The sequence below is a fragment of the Delphinus delphis genome, chromosome 20 (genome assembly GCF_949987515.2).
Source record: "Delphinus delphis chromosome 20, mDelDel1.2, whole genome shotgun sequence".
NCBI lineage: Eukaryota > Metazoa > Chordata > Mammalia > Artiodactyla > Delphinidae > Delphinus > Delphinus delphis.
In genome coordinates, this window is record NC_082702.1 from 25,316,416 (window position 1) to 25,338,049 (window position 21,634).

The 21,634-nt window shown below is 50.8% G+C and overlaps 1 protein-coding gene across 2 annotated transcripts in view; it reads right to left on the reverse strand.

Annotated features, from left to right (window-relative positions):
* Positions 1 to 21,634, reverse strand: part of ZNF423 (zinc finger protein 423) — a 328,113-nt gene that overhangs the window by 110,845 nt on the left and 195,634 nt on the right. For both annotated transcript variants that reach the window (XM_060000399.1, XM_060000400.1), the window contains exon 5: positions 17,747 to 17,831. In XM_060000399.1, coding sequence (XP_059856382.1) covers positions 17,747 to 17,831 — 85 coding nt within the window. The remainder of the gene's footprint in view (positions 1 to 17,746; positions 17,832 to 21,634) is intronic.

Below are 21,634 nucleotides of genomic sequence, written 5' to 3' on the forward strand. Positions count from 1 at the left end.
AGGGACATGTTCCGACTACCTTTTTATTCATCCATTCATGTGCTTCGAGGAGCAATGCTCCTGCCATCCAGAGAGATAACCCCAAGCCTCCAAGCAGACAAGCAGAGGTTGCGCAAACTCTGCAAAGGCCATTCGAATCCGAGCAGGGTCCAAACAGAAGGGTTCTACAGGGGGTGAAGGCCGCCAACAGGTCACCGGGAGAAAAAGCTGAACTGCCCCAGGAGTGAGGGACAGAACAAGAGATCTGAAACCAGATTCTGATCCTGATGCTGCAGATAGAAGCCCAAAAATGTTTTACAGTGAGATGCTAAATCTTTCTTTTTTTTTTTTTTGGTAAAACAGATCTTGAGGGCACATGCTGAGACAGCCGAAGCTCTTCATGCAGGCAATGCTGAGGGGGGGGTGTGTGTCTGTGTGTCTGTTTGTATGTGTGTCTGTGTGGGTAGTTTTTAGGAGGCTACCCCTTACTAGAAATCCTTCATGAAACGTCGCCCAGTGAAGTGCTTTTGCAGCACCCGTACACTTGAAAGGTGCCTCTTGTGGCTCACTGCAGCCCTGTGTGTGGAGAACAGCCCACAGAATTCCAAGCACGTGGACACAGGAAGATAACTGGGCGCAGTGTGGACAGAGGCCCTCACCCTCAGCATGTTCTAAGGACTCAATGTTACCAGTAGAAACAATGATTTCTCCTAAAGCTACAGGCCCTTTCCAGTGCTTGTTAACGTTTGATGGGACTCCAACCCTCATCAAGATCCTGGGGACAGGGCTTCCCTGGTGGCGCAGTGGTTGAGAGTCCGCCTGCCGATGCAGGGGACACGGGTTCGTGCCCCGGTCCGGGAAGATCCCATGTGCCGCGGAGCGGCTGGGCCCGTGAGCCATGGCCGCTGAGCCTGCGCGTCCGGAGCCTGTGCTCCGCAACGGGAGAGGCCACACAGTGAGAGGACCGCGTACTGAAAAAAAAAAAAAAGATCCTGGGGACAGATCATGAAAACTGAAGTGGCTGCTGGAAGCCAGGTTTGTGCTACAGAGTCTCTTGCATTTCTACCAGCCCCTAAAACTTTAAAAGGAGCAGCCCATGGAATCCTCTTCCCAGAGTGAAAGGGTTGGGCAGCAGGGTTGTTTTAGTCCCTGAAATGAATAATAATTCTGCTTCTTAATAGGTCCGTAATTAATTCACACATTCGACTGTTCGGTCCAGAAATATGTTTGTGTTGACAATTTTGCATTCGGTGCTTTGAAAACAATCTGTCATGGTTTTATTTGCCTCACCGCCCCAGAAACATCACCACTTTCCAGTATCCACCCAAGTGCTACAATTCCACTACAGTTGCCTGAGACTCTGCTGGTGCCAACTAGGGAGGGGGCTCAGAATGCCCAGGTGGGAAAAGTGAGGTTTGTGCAAGAGCTATCCTCCTTTGAAGGGACAAGACAACCCGATGACCAGTCGAATCCTGGTTTGCTCCCTCCCGATTCCCATGACAGCTTCCAGCACTCGGCTGCATGGACTTGAGATCATTCTACCACCCCACATCTCCAGCACTGCGTCACTGCATCGCTCCCTAACCCTCAAGCACCAATACTGGCCCACATTTGCCAACTTTTGGTTCATACCATCAGTGCACCTAGGTGATATGTCAGGTAGGACCCCACCCCGGCTTTCTTCATCACCTCCTAAGGAGATAAAATCAGGGTGACAAGGATCATTGGGGGAAAAAACAAAAGGCAAAGCCGGACGGATGCAGAAACAAGGTGTCATTAGTATCAACCTTTACACTGGGTGCTGCTGGGCTCGATTTATGACTGCCACCAACCGGTGAGTCAAGGGTCTCACACAGCCCACTGTTCTCTCCCCTTGCAAAAGAAGAGGAGGCGGGGGAAGGAGGAGGGTCCTCAAAATGGTCCTGGCCCAAGTCTGAGCTACAAACCTCCAGTCTAAGCTCCAATTTCCCCACAAGCCCTGGGACCCAGCAACCTTGCAAAAACGTCGCTGTGGAATAAAGCAATGTTTTCCAAATGTTCCCGAGACGCTTAGTTGCCTATTCAGTTTCCAGATTTCTCCCCTGGACATAATTTTCTCTATTCCTCCAGCTAAGTACAAATAAAAACCCTGGACATTATGAAAGAAACATAAGAATATTCTGAACGGTGGAGAAAAGAAGGCAGAATAGCCAGGGACACTGGGACCCAACAAACAACATGGTAGTGAGTACCCTGGGTTTTCCTTTTGCTTCATATATCTCAGATTGGAGCTCAAGCAGTTGGCAACCAGGAAACGCCGACAGATAAGATTTTAAAAGCCCCTAGAAAAGCCTGGGCTCTCTAGCCAAAGGACCAGAAAAGGTATACAGCCTGGCAAGACAGAAAACTTGTAGACAATAACAGCTTGCTCCAACCAAACCCATAGAAAATGTGTTACCTCCCCACTACCCATTCAAGCAAAGGCTGAGCAGGGCACCTAGATTTCCATGCTCTTAAGGTTGTAACAAGGCATCCAATACCCCATATCCATAGAGTGTCAAAAAAGCCTAGTAGGGAGCCAGACTTTCATACTTGCTGGGCAGTAACATGGCCCCTCCTCATGGTGTCACTAGAGACCATCTGGAGAGCCTGAACTTCCACCTCAACCCAGCAGTAGCAAGGTGCACCTACCCATTCTCCTGGTGTCAGGGAAAGTCAGGTGGGGGACAGGAATGAGGCACTCCTCCCACTATTCAAAGAGGTATTAGTGGAGACCTAGTAGGGAGACTAACCTGGAATTCTTCCCACCTCAATCAAAAATCATTTGTCCCACCAAGAACCAGGAAGATCTCAAATTGAATGGAAAAAGACAATCCATACATACGAAAACTGAGATGACTGAGAAGTTACAGTTCTCTCTCAAGGAATTTGAAGGAGCCATCATAGACTACTCCCAACGATTATGAACATGTGTGAAACAAATGGAAAAAGAGAAAGTCTCAGCAAAGAAACAGAAGATAAAAAGAAGCACTAAATGGAAATTTTAGAAATTAAAAAAACAAAGTTTTAAAAAATCAATGATGGGCTCAACATCAGAAGGGAGGAGGGAAACAGAGGTAAGAATTGGCAAACTGGAAGACATAACAAAAGAAAGCAAATAGATTTATTTTAATGAAAAGAGCCTCAGAGATTGATGAGACTTTAACATTCATGTGGTCAGAGTCCTAGAAGGAGAGGAGAAAGGGGGTGAACTTAAAAAGTACTCAAAAGAAAAAAAAGACAAAGGAAAAAATTTGAGAGCAGAGAAAGAAAAATGACACCTTACCACAGTGGAAAAATAATTCAAATGACAGCAGATTTCTCATCAAAACCCATGGAAGCCAGAAGAAAGTGGTACAATATTTTTCAAGTGCTGAAAGGAAAGAACTGGCAACACAAAATCTATATCCAGCAAAACTACCAATCAGGGATGAAGGGGAAATCAAGACATCCTCAGATGAAGAAAACTAAGAGAATTTGTCACCAGAATGCCTACTGTAAAAAAAAAAAAAAAGAAAGAAAGAAAAGAAACAAAAAGAAAAATAAAAAGAAAGCTAAAGGAACTCCTCTAAATAGAAAAGGAAATGATACAAGAATTCTTGTAAGTAGGAAGAAAACACAGTAAACAAAATTATGGTAAATACAATAATTTCTCTACCTCTTTTGAGTTTTCTAAATTATGTTTGATGGTTGAAGCAAAAATTTACCACTATCTGATATGGTTCTAAATATTTGTAGGAGAAATGTTCTAAACAATTAGATTATAAATACGGTTTACAATCTGGTTGTCTTTACCAGTTCACTTGAACTGGTAAAATGATGACACCAGAAGACTTTGGTAAGCTATGTTTATATAATGTAATGCCTAAGTAATCATTTTAAAAGTTGTACAAAAAGAAACACAACAGGTTAACCAAAATGAAATTCTTGAAAATATTCAAGTAACCGACAGGAAGGCAGGAAGTAGAAAACAGAAATGAAAAGCAGAGAAAACTGACAGAAAACAAATATAAAATGGCAAACTTAAGCTCTAACATATAATTAATTACATTAAATATTAATGGTCAAAATATACAAATTGAAAAGACAGATACTGACAGAATGAGGACAGGGAGTAGCCCACCTATATTCTATCTACAAGGAACTCACTTAAAATATAACAACATAGGGCTTCCCTAGTGGCGCAGTGGTTGAGAGTCCGCCTGCCGATGCAGGGGACACGGGTTTGTGCCCCGATCCAGGAAGATCCCACATGCCGCAGAGCAGCTAGGCCCGTGAGCCATGGCCGCTGAGCCTGTGCATCCGGAGCCTGTGCTGCGCGGCGGGAGAGGCCACAGCGGTGAGAGGCCACGTACCGCAAAAAAAAAAAAAAAAAAATCAATCAGTATAATCCACTATATTAACAGACTAAAGAAGAAAAATCACATGGTCATATAAATAGCTGCAGTTTTAAAAAAATTGACAAAATTCGGGCTTCCCTGGTGGCGCAGTGGTTGGGAGTCTCCCTGCTAATGCAGGGGACACGGGTTTGAGTCCTGGTCTGGGAAGATCCCACATGCCGTGGAGCGGCTGGGCCCGTGAGCCACAACTACTGAGCCTGCGCGTCTGGAGCCTGTGCTCCGCAACAAGAGAGGCCGCGACAGTGAGAGGCCCACACACTGCGATGAAGAGTGGCCCCCGCTTGCCATAACTAGAGAAAGTCCTCGCACAGAAACGAAGACCCAACACAGCAAAATAAATTAATTAATTAATAAACTCCTACCCCCAACATCTTCTAAAAAAAAAAAAAATTGACAAAATTCAACACCCACTCATGATAAAAACTCTTAGGAAAACAGAAATAGAGAAGTTCCTTAACCTGGTAAAGAGTATCTATAAAAAACCTACGGGCTTCCCTGGTGGCGCAGTGGTTGAGAGTCCGCCTGCCGATGCAGGGGACACGGGTTCGTGCCCCGGTCCGGGAAGATCCCACATGCCGCGGAGCAGCTGGGCCCATGAGCCATGGCCGCTGAGCCTGCGCGTCCGGAGCCTGTGCTCCGCAAAGGGAGAGGCCACAACAGTGAGAGGCCCACGTACCGCAAAAAAAAAACCCTACACCTGTTTTTTTCATAAACAAGTCAAGGATGTCCACTCTCACCACTCTTATTCAACATAATGCTGGAAGTTCTAACCAGAGCAAAAAGCAAGAAGAAGGAAACAAAAGGCACACAGATAGGAAAAGAATAAACAAAACTGTTCCTGTTCACAGATGACATGATTGTCTGTGTAGAAGATCCCATGGAATCTACCAAAAAATCTCCTACAATTGAGTTGAGCAAAGTCAAGGGGTACAAAATCAACATTCAGAAACCAACTGTAGGGCTTCCCTGGTGGTGCAGTGGTTGAGAGTCCGCCTGCCGATGCAGGGGACACGGGTTCGTGCCCCGGTCTGGGAAGATCCCACACACCGCAGAGCGGCTAGGCCCGTGAGCCATGGCCGCTGAGCCTGCGCGTCAGGAGCCTGTGCTCCGCAACGGGAGAGGCCACAACAGTGAGAGGCCCGCGTACCGCAAAAAATAAAAACAAAAATAATAAAACAATTTTGAAAAAGAACAATAAAAAAGGAGGATTCAGTCCGATTTCAAGACTTAAACAGCTATAGCAATTAAGACTGTGTCATATTGACAGAGGAATAGACACATAGATCAATGCAACCCAGAAACAGATCCTCACAAACATGCCCAACTGATAATTAACAGTTCAATGGAAGAACTATAGTCTTTACAAAAAATGGTCCAGGAGCAACTGGACATGGGGGTGGGTGGTACTCAACCCAAATTTATATAAAAATTAACTCAAAATGGATCATGGACTTAAACATAAAATTATAAAAGTTATTTGAAAAAAATAGGAAAAAATCTTTGGGATTTAGGATTAGGCATAGAGTTCTTAAACTGGAAACCAAAGACTTGGAGCCATAAAGGAAAAATTGATAATTTGGACTTCATCAAACTTTAAAACTTTTACTCTACAAAAGACCCACTTAAGAAAATGAAAAGACAAGCTACAGACCAAGAGGAAACGTCTGCAAACCACATATCTGACAAAGGACTAGTATCTAGAACATACAAGAACTCCAAACGTCAACCACAAAAAAGTAAACAATCCAATTAGAAAATAGGCAAAAGATATAAAAATGCTTTTCATCAAAAAGGATAAACAGGGCTTCCCTGGTGGCGCAGTGGTTGAGAGTCCGCCTGCCGATGCACGGCACACGGGTTCGTGCCCCGGTCCGGGAGGATCCCACATGCCGCGGAGCAGCTGGGCCCGTGAGCCATGGCCGCTGAGCCTGTGCGTCCAGAGCCTGTGCTCCACAACGGGAGAGGCAACAGCAGTGAGAGGCCCGCAAAAAAAAAAAAAAAAAAAAAAAAAAAAAAGGATAAACAGATGGCAAATAAGCCCATGAAAAAATGTTTAACATCATGAGCCATTAGGGAAATACACATTAAAACCACAATAAGATATCACCACCTACCTATCAGATCGGTTAAAATTAGAAATAGTGACGAACCGAACGCTGGTGAGGATGTGGAGAAACTTGCTGGTGGCAATGTAAAATGGCACAGCTACTCTCGAAAAGTTTGGCAGTTCTTAAAAAGTCATACATTCAAGTGCTATAGGCCCAGCAACTGTACTCCTGGAATTTATCCCAAAGATCATGTAGACTTACATATGATTCCATTTATATAACATTCTTGAAATGACAGAAATATGGAAATGGAGAACAGATTAGTGATTTCCAGAGGTTAAGGAAGGAGCGGGGGCAGGATGCAAGTGGCTATGGCTTTAAAAGGAAAGCATGAAGGATTCTTGTGTGATGGGAATGTTCTGTCGCTGGAAGTGTATGGGTGTCAGTATCTTAGTTGTGATACTGTACTTCTCATTTTACAAATTGTTACGGTTAGAGGAAACTGAATCTCCAGTTATCTCAAAATTAAAAGTTTAATTTTTTACAGTTAATAATTTTATAAGGATGAAAAGAGGACCATAAAAAGCTTTAAAAGAAGGTGGGGTGGGAGCACCACTGTGCTTCCCCAAGCTCTCTGGCTTGAGGCATAGGAACTGTGAGGGAAAGGACATGGGGTTGCCAGATTAAATACAGGATAGCTGGTTAAATCTGAACTTCAGATAAGCAACGCATAACTTTTTAGCCTAAGTATGTCCCAAACAATATTGGAGACACACTTAGACTAAAAAATTATTTGTTGTTCATTTGGAATTCAAATTTAACCAGCCGGCCTGTATTTTTATTTGCTAAATCTGGAAACCCTAGGAGGGAAATACAGGACACAGGCATCTGGAGGCAGCTGGGGGCTGTAGACTGAAAGGGGGAGGGTGGACCCAGGGAGGAGTAAGAAAGACTTAAGGAGAGAGGCCAGACAGCAGGCAAAGGGATGCCAGGGGACCACAAAGATGCCCCAGACTGGGCAGTGCCTTAAGAGAGGGGGAAGGCAGACACTAGCATGGGAGGTTCCCAAGCTGCTGGGTTTATGGAGCTCTGGTGAAAGGATCCTTTGTGGGTGGTCCACAAAGAATCCAGAAAAAGGGCAAAAGAGTGGATGCTTGAGTCTCCAGTGCTGATCCGGGCTGGAGGGAGCCTGACAGACCATCCGAGGTTGGGGAGGGGCCCCTTTAGGCACTAGAAGCAGCACTCGATTAACCCCAGGCTGTCCCCTGGGCACCCGGGGCTGCTCTCACCACGATGTGTCACCACCCTCTAGGATCTCCCCTTCCTGTGGGGGAAGGGCATGCACAGCAGCAGGCTCAGGTGTCCAGGTCGGTGGGCAGTCATGCATCTGATCAAAACTAAAACTAGTCCGGGCCCTCGCTCTCAGCCAAAGTCACCTCCTAGCCAGGCCATTGCCGGTCATAGGTTTTTACGCTGCTCCTGGACACACGTGGTTGCCCCTTCTCTTCTTCACAGAACATATCACTTTCTGAAAGAGTCGGGATTTTTAATTTGTTTTCTTGTTTAACAGTTGATCCCCACTAGCTCCAGGATTGCAGGCACTTGGTCTGTCTTACTGCAACATCTACGCCTAGTACCTGGCACGGAGTAGGTGTTCAGGAAAGAAAAAAAAGTGCTGAATGAATGAAGGAGTAAATGAATAAACCCGTCTGATGAAAGCTACCCCTTCTGGAGCTATCCTGCAGGCACAGCTCCTTGGAACTTGGTAAAGGCAGAGGGCCAGTCTTCATCCTCCAGGAAGCCCTCAGCAGCAACCTCTGAGCTGCCACGGACTGGCACCTGGGATTGTAGGCTCAGCGTGGTCACAGAGGGGCTCAGTCCATCCTCTCTAAACAAGGGCTCTAGCAGCAGCGTCATTATCTTTAATGAGTCCCTGCCACAGGGACTAAAAATAATAATATTAATATTAATAGCTACCACTTACTAAGAACTTACATGTGCTGGGCACTTGTCATATATTTTAAGTCATTAATTCTTCAAACAGCCCCCAAAAGGTAGGGGTGGTGACCCTCTACTGTTTGTGCATCCCCCTCCTTGTGAAAAATAGATACCCGTTCTCTTTTCAAGATCACCCTCCCCATTCCCACTGTGGGGGGACGAGGGGCAGATACTGGCCCACCTCAGCGTCCAGGGAGGGTGGGTAGTGCCAGCGCAACCAGTCAACCCACTCCAACTCCCTGGCTACAATGATTGCCTCCTGGGCAGCTTTAGGACGCTTCTGAGGCAGTAAGCCTTGGTCCTGAAACCTCTTCTGCTGATGAAGAAGCACATCCCCCCTCTTTGCTGGGACCACTGAGTGGGGAGCTGCTGTCTGTCACTGGCACCAGGGGATCCCACCTGGGAATGAAGGCAACAAAGAGAAAGCAGAGCTGAGAGGAGGTGGAAGAAAGATAGATTGGTGATGACTTTCTTAAAAACCCCTGGATCCAGCCATGCCTGAAGCCAGCTACCTAATGTATCCCCAGACTTTTCAGTTACATTAGCCAATAACTCTCTTTTGAATGTTGTAGTCAGTGTGAGTTGCATCCCTGACGTGTCACTGAACGAGACCTGCCTAAACTGCTATGTTAGTACAGCTATGTTAAGATGAGGGCATTTTATAGATGTGGAGCTGAAGCATACAAAAGGCCAAATAACTTAGTTAACCATGAGCTGGAAGTGCTCTTAACCACTCTGATTCACTGTAGAGTTCTACATTCTATGTGTGTGTGCACACGTGTGCACGTTTCTAATTAATATTCATATCTACAAAAGATTGAGCAAACTGTTGGTGCTGAATAAAGATCTTCTGGATAAACTAAAATCAGTAACTTCCTAATAAAGCGTCTTTGTTTAGAAAACACTCCCATCAGCAACCCTGGATTCTTACTGCAAGTCAGGATCACGACTCACAGTGTGTCTTTGGGGAATCACTTCCCTTCTCCCTGCCTCGGTTTCCCCAGGGAAATGGGCTGGAAACTGCACCCGGTGGGGCATCTGTGAGACCGGTCAGCCAGTGAGGGACACCCCGACTCCTTCAGGGCAGGGATCTGCAGTCAGAAGAGGAGGCCTCCCACTTCCTCCGCACTGAAGCCCAGGGACCCGTGACGAAGGGAGCCCTGGACAGGCATCCACAGCCCAGTGTGAGACTCTGGCACCTACTAGGAGCTCAGAACAGAGCAGGCCAAGCCCTGGGGTTGCAGGGCCCTTGTTTTCTGCCGTCACTCCAGTGAGGCTCAGCCAGAAGCAGATGCAAGGGAAACTGCTCACATGTCAGCTGCGCCCAAGCAGCCAAATGACCGTAAAGGGCATCCAACAAAGTCAACTCAACAACACAGGCCTCCAAGTCCACGGCACGGAGAGCACGTGAAGAAGGCCGTGCCTGCGGGCTGGCCCATCAAGATGGTGCCAAGGCCCCAGGCCCTGACCCTCCAGGACTGGCTCCATCGCTATCTCTTCTCCATCCTTCCTCTGCTCCCTGCTGGCTCTCTCCTCTTAGCCTAGAAACATACTCTGGTCTTTCCCTCTTCAAAATGCAAAAGCTTCCTCTGACCCTTGGACCCCTCGGCTCCTGTTTTCTGCCCTTCCTTCCCAGTCTGGAACCTGGAAATTCAAGTCTACACTGCTGGTCTCCCCACCTGTCCTCAACCTGTTCCTCCGTCTGATTTCATGGACGATGGTCATCCTCAGGACAGTCCAGCAGACCCCATTCAGCCTGCCTCCACAGGCCTCTCTGTGGCCCCTCACGCTGCTGCCCAGAAGCACTTTGCTGTCTGGGTATAGATGACCCCATGCTCCTCATGCCCCTCCCTTCTCCCAGCTTCCTCACCATCTGTGCTGAGGCCTTCAAACCTCTCCTCCAGCCAAGGCCTTCCTCCTGAGCTCCCCACCCATGCGGCCAACTGCTGGCCAGACACCAACATTCAGATAGGCCACAGGCAGCTCCTGCAAGGCCAAATTGCCAACAAACTCGAGCTAACTAAGTGTGATGGGCCTCCAGGTGTAGGCGTTAAGAGGATTCCAGGCTCTGAAATCACACTGCCTGAGTTCAAATCCCCCACCTGCAGCTTACTGACACTGGACACATCCCCTCAATTCCCCGTGTACAAAATGGGGAGAACAACAATGGCCCTCTCATAAGCTGTCGCGGGGTTAAATGTGATAACACGTGTAGATATTGGCAGCAGGGCCTGATACTCAGTAAGTCCTGTTAGATGGTAACGATCCCTACTGGAATCATCACCTTCTTTGCTAACCCCCAATAGCTCTTCTTCAGGCATGGTATCATCTTCTACCTGTCACTCAGAAGCTGGTCGCCTGGGACCTTGGAGTCATTCCTAACTTCTCTTACTTCCCATTTCCATTCAATTCCCAAATCCTGCTGGTTTTGCCTCTCAAGTGTTTCTCCAAGCCACACCCTCCTAACCAATATCCTCATCTTCTCTCACCTACTCTACTGCAGCCTCTTCTGTGACCCACCTAACTCCTGCCTCAAAATTTATTCTGTAGTGATACTGAATTGTCTACAATTTCCCCACAAACTACATGGGCCTCTTCTCTATGAACTGGATTATGCTATTTTCTCTGCCTGGAAGGCCCCTCCCACCTTACCTTCCACCTTCTAGGAGCCTGATTAGGTGTCACCTCCTCCTGAAAGCTTTCCTGGAATGCCCAGATTGGGCAACATGCCTGTCCTTTGAGCTTCTGTATCTTAGACTTAGTGACATGATATTAACTTACCCTTTCAGGTTACCCCCTTCCCAACTTGGCTAGCGGTTCCTCACTGAGGATCTCAATCACGTTTACTGAACTGAGGTTACTATTCAAAGAAACCCACCTATGGAGGGCCTTATAAAAAGGATGAAATCGATCAAAATGAGAAAATTTCCACTATTTTAAAATCCAGAAATGACGGATTCTTCATAGACCAAAGTACTTGATCAACAGCCTCCTTAAACCAACCAATGAGATTCAAAGTCAGGGAAAGTGAGTTCCCTCATCCATGGGGGCTGTTAAGGAGGGAAGTGACTGTGCCCTACCTGGGGGATAAAGAAGGAGGAAGAGAAGAAGGAGAGAGGGGAGGGGGAGAAGAAGAAGAAAGAATTAGATGATAGGCTCTCTGTACAAGCTTGTTATCCTGACAGAACAGTCCCAGAACTTGAAACGTGATCTCTGGGGGCAGAGGGAGACAGTTTTATCACATATTAAGGTTAGACAGATGTTTTGGGTGTGTGGTGTTACCTGAATCAAAAGCACCACAAAAGAGCTGGCACAGCCCTGCTCAGCAAGATGTGTTCCCAACAGAAAGGCACAGGAACCTTTTTTTCCCTTTCCTTTTCCTTTTCCTTTTCACATGTTTTTCTCTTCAGTCATATTTGAGGGTTTTGGATTTCCCTGGTGTGAGGGCGAAACACTGATTTCCACACCAGACCTTCCTTCCTCTCCAAAAATACTGCAGGCCAGGTCTTCAGCAAGGGTCTTGGGTGTGGAAACAGCCTCAGAAAGAGGGGGTACCTGGTCTGAAAGGTGGGTTTCAACATGTCTCCTGGGATGTGCTTCTTAAAGACTTAGAAGGCAGAAAATCTCCCTCTCTCTCCAACACACACACACACACACACACACACACACACACACACACACACCCTGAGCAGACCCTTCCCCTCTAGGTGGACCAGGGCCCATCCTGCCACAGTATCAGGAAGACAGACAAGAACCACCCGCCTAGCATGGGGGGCATTTTAAAGGCCTGAGCAGGAGGTGGGAGAGGTTGATCTTCCAAATGCCCCCCATTTCTTCACTGCCGACAGCAAAGCCCAGGCCTTAAGAGGCACCCAGGGAAAGAGGCTGACGTGACCAAGAAAATAACATCTTCAGAATGACTAATGCCCCACCGGGACGGGACCAGCTCTGGCCTGGCTGCCTGCCAGAGGGTCCACAGCCACTTTCCAAGGACACGGAGGGCAAACGTCCCTGACAAGTTCCCCCAAGGACTGTCCCTTCCCAGCTCTGCCCCTCCTCGGGGCTCCCCCCAGGGGCCTGTGAAGCCCTGAGTTAGGACACCAGGGCCCAGAGGCTGAGTCACTCCCTTGGGGCCAACCTGGGTCATAGCAAGTTCGTTATTTCAAGGACAAGTTCTCAGACCCCTCGTCCAGCCATCGGCCTGACAGAGACCGGGAGGGGAGAGGTCTGCGAGCGGATGAGGAGATGAGGAGAGAGCAGGCGGACTAGCTTCCCGGGGCTCTGAGGCCCCAAGTGCCCTGGGGGGGGGCTGTTCACGTCTTGTACAGAACACGCCCAACACACATGGGGAGACGCTCATCCTCCAGCCATCGGGGGGCCCTGTCTCTGGGCCAGGCCCCCCACAAGCCTTCCTCAGCTCTCCCTCAGCAGGCCCCGGGGAGCCCAAGGCGGGGGCCTCCCGCAGAGCCATTTTCCAGGGTGTCGGGGGGGGGCGGATCTCGGGGGAGAGGGGCGCAGGGGGAGGTGAGGAAGGGGCAGCTGGGTGGAGCCAGGTCGTCCCCGCAGGAGGTCACAGAACAGAACTGTGGACTGCTCCAAGTTTTTGATGTGCCTGCTCAGGGAGGGAGTGTCTAAAACCATTTCAAAAGCTGGGGGAAGCCCAGAGAAGGGGGGCCTCATTGTCTGTGGGGAGGGGGGATTTCAAAGGAGACCCCGCCACTGAAAGGTTTCAAAAGACCCTTGCCTTTCGATCAGCTCCAAATCACGCCCTCACCAGCGGCAGCCAGGAGAGGGGTGCTGGGAAAATGTTTCCAAGGAGACATGTCCCTGAGTCATCGTAACTCCCGGGGTCTGGAGGCTGCAAAGCCACGATGAGGCACCCCCCCACCCCGCTATAAAAAGGTCAGTTTAGCATCCCCCGGGGATGGGCTCCCACAGTCCAGGTCCCTGGGGAGGCCTGCCTCAGACCCCCGGTGCCCCAAGTTCATGAGAACGCCACCAAGCTGAACGGCGTCACATCTATGTGCCGAGTACCCTCGGTGCCACTAAGGGGGGCTTTCACCCCCGCCAGCTCCAGGCAGCCACTCTGGGCTCGGGCCATTTAGCAGGGGAAGCTGTCCACAGGGACACTGGACAGTGTCTACCGGGGCTGCAGCGCCAGCCCCCAGCCAGAGCTCGCGCACCTGCTTCTCTTCCATTCACACCTCCCACAGTCACTCCCGCCACCTTCCCCAAGCCACCAGGGCCAACAGGCACACAGCACAGGCCAAATATAAGTTCCATCACCTCCCTCCTCCCTTCCCTCCCTGCCTCATTCCCTCACCTCTGGACCAGACGGGGCAGGTCTCTGGGTTTTTTTGCTTCTTTTTTTTGCATAATGAGTTTATTTTTTAAAGGCATACAGACAATAAACAAAGCAAACATTCCATCAGATATTAACTTCTCCCAAGTATTATCTGTCCTAGAATCGTTCCATTAAGTTCCAGTCTCTAGACATCTTAAATTCAATAATCATCTTCATCAGATCCATTACTTTTCTTCTGTTGAATTTAACTATTGTTTTCTGTTCGTTGGCTTACTTTTTCAAGGATTTCTATTAAACCTTGTTCTGATACCTTCCCACTTAGTTGTCCATACCGTGCCCTCTCATCCCATTTTCTTCCCCCTCAACACCGCACCCAGATTAATCTCCCCAAAGCACCCAGCTACAACCAGGCCATACTCTGCTCCAAAACCTTCAATGGCTCCCTAGCGTGTAAGCCCAAGGTTGTACACTCAGGTGCCCGCAGGGGCCAGGCAGGGGCCACAAATGAGCAAAGCATCCCCCCAACTCACAACAGGGACTGGTGGGGCCTGTGGTTCCAGCTGCTGCCCAGCTCCCATCAACTGTGCTCTGTGGGAATATGGGCCATGGCTGCCACCTCTCCTGGTTCTCAAGGGAAACCAAATAAAACACCCACCAAGGGGCCCCCAGATTTGGACCCCAGCCTACAGGGTCAAGTCCAAACCTGAATCCCTTAACCTGGGCTTCAAGGCCCTCCATGGTCCAGCCCCAAGCCACCTCCCCACCCTCACTGCCCATGACATTACAACGTGCGATGCCTCCACCCTAGTCAAGTCGGGCTCGTCCACTCCCCAGCCACCTCCTCTGCCCCTGCCTCTGAGCTTTGCTCACCTACAGTCCTCCCACAGATGCTGCTTCCCACCTTCTCAGCCGAACCACAGCACATCCTTCAAGGACCTGCTTCTTCCTTACAATCAGCTCTCCGAGGGCCCTGTTCTCTAGCAACTGTCCTTCATTGCTAAGCTGCTCCCTTTGCCAGGGATGGCCCTAAACCACAGAGAAAACGCCTCCTTACCTTTCAATACCCAGGCCTTCCTGATGGACTTATTTGGATCCAGCAGTCCCTGTTCCGGAAGCATCCACCTCACTACACTGTGCTTACTGGATGCCCACCAGCCTCCCCCATGGACAGGAAGCCCCTGAGGGTAGGGCTGGGTCTCTCCCACCACAGGCCCTGGCAGGGGAGCCACACACAGTGGAGGGAGCCTGGTTTTTATTCAGACCCTGGCTCTGCTATTTCCTGGCTGGAAGAACTTGGGTAAGTCATTAAACCTCCTCTGTGAGGTGGAGAACTAGAAGCTACGTAAGTACCCGGCCTGTGGTGGGGCTCAGTCCACGGCAGCTGTTAGCATCCTCACCCAGTGTGACCTCCCTCCACTGCACAGAGTGGTGCTGTGGTGTCCTCTGCGGGATGCTGTGAGGTCTCTGAGGGCAGGGGCCATGTCCCCTTCACCCTCTATCACCCACAGGGACCACCCCAGGTCTCTACATGCAGCACATGCTCAACGTTCTTTGATTGATGGAGGTGATGAGGTCAGGGAAGGAAGGGCAGGTGAGGGGGGCAGGGCAGAGAGAGGGGAGATACAGCCCTGCCAGCAGAGGTGCAGCTCCAGCAGGTCCCTGGTCCGCGCCTCATGGCCATGAGCCAAGGGCCTGCATGGGAGACCTCGCGCAGCTGCACAAACGTCTTGCCTGGACGCTCAGGCTCTGAGACCAACAGCTCCTTGCTGCCTGCTCTCCAGGTCCCCACACCCCGCGCATCCTGAGAACAGGCCAGCTCACGGCACTGCCGAGCGAGCCTGGTGAGGGGCCCTTTCCAGCCACCAGCCGGGACTTCTTGCAGGACCCCGCCCTCTGCTCACACAGAGACCCAAGTGCCAATCAAACCCTCCTTTCGCATCTTCCACCATTCTAGTTAAGAGCGAGCCCTCGCCTTCCACCTGTGGACACCCAGCTTCCAGGTGCTGCGCAAAAGGAAAGGTGGAAGGGAGAAAGGAGGCGGGAAGAAACACCTTTGACTCACCGTGGTCCAATTAGTCAGCCTCTCGTACTTACAAACAAGAGCGCACATTAACACCTGCTGCAAAAGCAAACGTTTTTAGATATCTTCGTCTTCACCTCCCTGACACTGCCGTGAAAGCGCGCTCAGCAGCCAGTGACGGACAGAGTAGTTTCCTTCTTCTACTTCAGCAGGGGCCTCTCACACAGAAGGAACTAAAAAGTCACCAGCCTTCCTGTTGGGCTGAATTCCCAGGGTCCCCTGCCCCTCCCGTGCTTCTCATGTCCCCTCGTCATTGAGGGAGCCCCACCAGGCACCCAGTTGTGCTCAGCGCCTTCAGGGGACCTGCCCCGAGTCACTGGGACGCTAGGTACCCAAACTCACTGAGCAGCAGCTGGCGGGGACCAGGGGACCGCAGCCACCCTGAGCACAGCTCCACTGAAGAACGGCCTTATTAGGTACAGTGTGGATGACGGCACAGATGCGGAACAACTCTCACAGGCTGAGGTGGGAGGGAGACTTCATACAACCGACCACTTTGGAAGTGTATTCATCTGTATCTACTGAAGGGGAGCCTACTCATATCCTATGACCCACCAATTTCAGTCGGAGAGATATTCCCATTAAAACCGCATGTGAGTGTCCACCAACGACCCATACAAGAATGGTCACAGCAGCACAGTATTTGAAACAATTCCACAAAGGAAACTACCAGATGCCCATCAGTATGTGTATCAAGAACAGATAAATGGTGATGTGTTCACACAATGGAATATCATACACCCGTGAGAAGGGGCAATGTCCAACCACAGGCGCTAATATGAACAAGCAAAAGGCACCAGACACAAGTGAGCAGAGACGGTGCGATCTCATTTACATAAAACGCGAAACAACCACAAGTAACCTATGGTGTTAGCATCACGATGCTGAGGCCCTTCTGTTGGTGGGGGAAGGGGCTGGAGGGGGCCGAGGGGGGGTTCTGGGATGCAGGAATGGTCTGCTTCTTCACCTGGGTGTTGGTTACCCAAGTGTGCTCAGTTCGTGAGGATCCACTGAGGTGGACCTTTTTTTAATGTACACAATCAAGGGTTTTGTAAAGCAGCAGTCTGTTGGCATGGCTGTTGTTAAGACTTTAATGAGAACGTATGAGAGGCAGAAAAATGGAGAGAAAGTCAGGGTCGGGATGCTCAACCCAGGCCTGATCTTTCATCACTCAGACTGCGGGAGTCCTGGAGAAGTGATCACGCTTCCGCCAAAGACCCAGGGCACCAAGATTCCAGAAGTTCTCAAGGCCCTCACTGCCAAACCCACCCCCTGGGCTAGCCCCATGCCACCAGAAATCCGCTGTGCCCTCTCTTACAGCAAGGGCCTCCCTAGCCGCCAGGGAGACCACAGCCACCCACAGAAGGCAAGTAAGACCTCAAGGCTTCCCTCCATCCCTCGGGCCAAGTGGGAACACGATGGGACTTGGAAAGCTCCCTTCTTTAAAGGCTGAATTTCCCAAAGTCCAAGACCGCTTGAAGAGGAATGGGAAAAGCAGCGGAATAACTCTGTAAGCATTCTGTTTTGACAATGTGCCTGAGGAATTCCCCACGTTTCGTGGGGAAACGTGAGCAGTTAAATCTATTTGATGCCATGACATACGAAATTGAAGCGTAATTGCCCCTGAGTGCTTGACAACTGGAAAACACTTCATTTCAGAAATGGAGGGAAATTTATGCTGGGAAATGGAAGAGACTGTCAAAAGTTGGACTGCAATGGGAGTGGAGCCGCGCGAAAAGAAGGTTCGGGTGGAGAAAGTGCTCCAGTTCTGACGTTTTTAGTCCCATTTGAAATGTCGCAGAAATAGCAGCAGTGACTCTATCCTTTGAGCTACAAGCCAATGAAATGAATGATTGGAACCAAACATTTCAACCCCGAGGAGCGGCCGCAGCACAGGTGGGAGGAGACGCGTGCTTACCAATCATGTGGTTGGCAACGTGGATTTGGATCTCTCTCTCGTTCTCGAAGGTCATCTGACACTTGATGCACTGGTACGTCTTCTTCTGTTTGGAAACCAAAAGGAAAGGAATTAGACAGCCAGGCTGCAGAACAGAGCAGAAAGCAAAAGTTCCTGGAGGCCATGGCTCAAGACTTCCCAGAATGGCTCTGATCCACTTCCAGTTCTCTCCAGGCCATTCTCTCCCCACCTGCCTCTGCATCCAGCTCAGATTCAGCCTGGGGACGTGGGGACAGGCTCCACTGCAAGGGAGCTGCTCCTCTGCTCGACCCTGCCCCATCCCAAGGTGAGGGCACACAGCAGAACCACAGAAAGGAAGCTGAGGCAGGCTGTTCTGCTTGGGGTATGCTCAAATCCATCTACCCATCTTCTACCCATCTATGCCTGCTGCATCCACTCATCCATCCGTCTGTTCATCCATCTATCTACCCATCACTGTCTACCTACCCCCTGTCTACCCACCCATCCGTCTAAACACACACACACACCCATTCATTCATCTAGCCACCCATCCATCCACCCATCGATCCATCCATCCATCCACCCATCCATCCATCTCTCTTTGCACCCATCCAACTCCTCTCTCATCTATTTACCTACCCTAAGAACCGAGTGGCCAAGCAGGGGAGACTGCTTCCATCAGCTCTGACACTCAGGGGTGAATGAAGAATTCCTCACCTGCCCTAGACACACAAGGCCCCGGGTGATCCTACAGCTGGCTTCCACACACGGGGAGCTATTACCAACTGCTTTTGTGGGGAGGGGGGCAGAAAAATGGAGAACGTGAAAAGTTTCAAAGCTTCTCGAAGACTGGTTCCAAAGAGTGGAGCTTCAGTGTGAAACCAGCCCACCGTGGACAGAGGTGTGTTGCCTGAGTGGGGGAAGGGCTGTGGCTGTGCGTTTTTAGGAAGAGGGAGGGGTGGTATGGGAATCAAAATATCCAAGTTTTCTGAAGACTACTTTGGGTCCTGGGATGATGGGGCCTCCCTCGACCTCTGGAAAAGAGGGCAAGACTCTGGATTTCCTGGCTGAGCGCTGAGACCCAACCCTCAACGACGCAGCCAGGACGAACCACCAGAGGGCTCAGCTGTCGCAGCCCCACCTCAGCCCCACCCGAAGCTGCAGTTCTTCTGAAGGGCCTGGCCTTACCTCCGGGCCTATGCCGTTTCCTCCACCTGGAACACCCTCTCCATCCTTGAGGACACTGTTCAAATCGCACCTCTTCTGAGAAGCCTTTTCTTCCCACCCCAGAGTGAGTTTAGGATCTGCCCAGGCCCCTGAGCTTATGCTGAAAGCACCTAGTTGCTCCGCATACGATTTTGTCGTGGCCAATTGATTTGTTTGCTCGCGCTGCAGTGTGCGCACCCAGAGGGCCAGGACGCGTTCTGTCCACCTGTGGGGTCCCAGAAAGGACTGCGTGCTTAGGAAGCATTTGTGGAACAAATGAGCAAAGTTGTGAAATAACATGTGCCACGCCCTCTATGAGGGCAGAAGGGACAAAGAGAAGTCATCCCACGGTGACTAGGGATCCTGGATCCCCACCACCCAACACAGGGCCCAGCGCAGAGCGAGTGCCTAATAAGCACTGAACTTTCATCATGATTCCCACTGCTGCTGAGAGACTGTTGAATAAAGGAATGGAGAAACAACTGGACCAGCTGGTGCTGGGAGCTCTGGGCTCCAGGCAGGGTCCCCGCTGGGGCTCCAGGACCCGTGCTGATAAGACCAGAGGGCCTTGCTCCCAGTGCTTCGGGAGACCTGGGCGTTCAGTATGTCCTCAGAGCAGCCACAGCGCTGGGCCCGGAAGCAGGCATTCGGCACGGAAACACCCGGGAGTAATGGGTGAGTCTGGTGGGGACAGAACAGGGGAGCCTCACAACAGGCAGAGGAGATTTCAGGCCAGAAGAGACAGCAGGGACTGAAGTCTTCTGAAGGGCACAGTCCCAAAGCACCTACCTCGGCTCAACTCCTCGTCTGTGCTCACGGAGAGGAAGGACCCTGGGTTTCTCCACCATCAAAATCATTCATTCCCTCTCACATGTGTCCCTCACCCACTCTGCCTGGCAAGTATAAGAGTCCTCGATGCTTAAATGGATGAATGAATGAATGAATGAGTGAAGGAAGTAAAGGCAAGAATGGAGCACGCCCCAGGAAGCTCCACGCGGAGGAAGCCCAGAGGACCCTACTGGACAAGGGAGACTGTGCCCCCCACCTCCTTGGCTGGAAGTCTCTAGAGGCCACGGCCACGGCCACGGCCGTCCAGACCGCTGCGGGGGGCAGTTCACGATCAAAGTGCTATTCCTCCGCGGGGCAGATGAATGAAGCAAGTTCACTGTGCTTGAAAGCACAGGAGCCTGCCTGGGCAGGACGACAGGGTACCCCCAAATGTCCCCCCTCAGTGGCAGGAAGAGGACCGGGCCCTGCCTCGTGGGGCAACAGGCTCCCGGGGAATCCCAGGGGAGTGGTCACAGGAGCTGCTGACCAAAGAGCCTGGGCGTTCACACGCACACACAGAGCGCGTATGCGCAGGCACGGACACGCATGTGAGGATATACACACAGACTTGCAAACATCCTACATACCTCGCCCCAACTCACCACCAACACGCAAGACCCTCACACACACCCACAACCCCTACACACAGCAACCCACTTGCTCCCTGTAACACAGACACATAAGTGCAACACCCCCAGAGAAGTGGAGACATCCTCATGGACCACAAGTTCAAGGAGCATCCCCAGTAACACACACGCTTTCAGTTCTCTCCCTGGAACCCTGACAGCCATCACACCCATCACTCCCCAATGCACCCACGGATGCACAAGCGACTTATGGCACAAGGGTGTGCACTGACCCTTGTGGACACACATGTAGACTCATAGGTATACACACGCACATTCACAGTCAGGCGTACACACACCTGCACACACACAGGTTCACCAGCACCAACACTCACTAAGGCACATGTATACCCATATGCCCCCACCCAAAGATGGCCCTTTGGGCCTTGCATGTGAGACCAGGGATGCCCAGGGTCTGGAGGAGCAGGCGCCCAGGCCAGGCTGTGGAACGCAGCACGGGGAGAGCAGGCGAGGACTCTCACTCTGTCTACCTCCTGCTGCCCCCCATCCTCCCCTCAACACCTCCTCTGGGTCCGTCTCCCTCTTGCTATCCCCCAAAGACCCCATCCTCCTCTGCAGGTTCAGCCCCCGCTAGGAGACGTAATTACAGAAAAATAGAACTTGGCATTCAAAGCACCTCCTCTGCATAAGCGCCTCCCCCGGGGCCCAGCCCAGGAGAGCCAACGCTGAACCCTGGCACCTAAGCCAGGGCTGCCTTCCCCAGCGTGGCCCGAGCAACCCCAGAGGGTCCCGGGGCAGGAAGAGAACATGCCTGAGGATGTGGAGAGGGAAAGGGAAGAAGAGGGGAAAGACAGCCACTGCCACTGAATTCCCGTATCATGATCGCAACTCACATTTACTGAGCACCTATCATGAGCCTACTACGTGCAGGCACTGTCTCTTCTGAATGACTCTGCAAGCTCCACTTTAGGGACGGAGAAAGTGGAGTGTCAAGAGGCTAAATCATTTGGTCAAAGCGTAGCGCCGGTGATCAGGAGAGCTGGGACTGGACCCCAGGCAGGCGCCCACCAGAGCCACTGTCTGAGCTGCCGTTCTTGGCTCCACGCCAAGACCACCCCACACAGCCCTGCTCTGGGTGACGGAAAGCTGTCACCTGAACAAGCCCGTGAACCTGGCTGTCTGTTTACCCTGCAGGAAGATGGAGTGTGAAAGCACCCAGTCTCCCTCCCCACCCCACGCCGGACGGGGCACCGTGGCAATTTGGTGA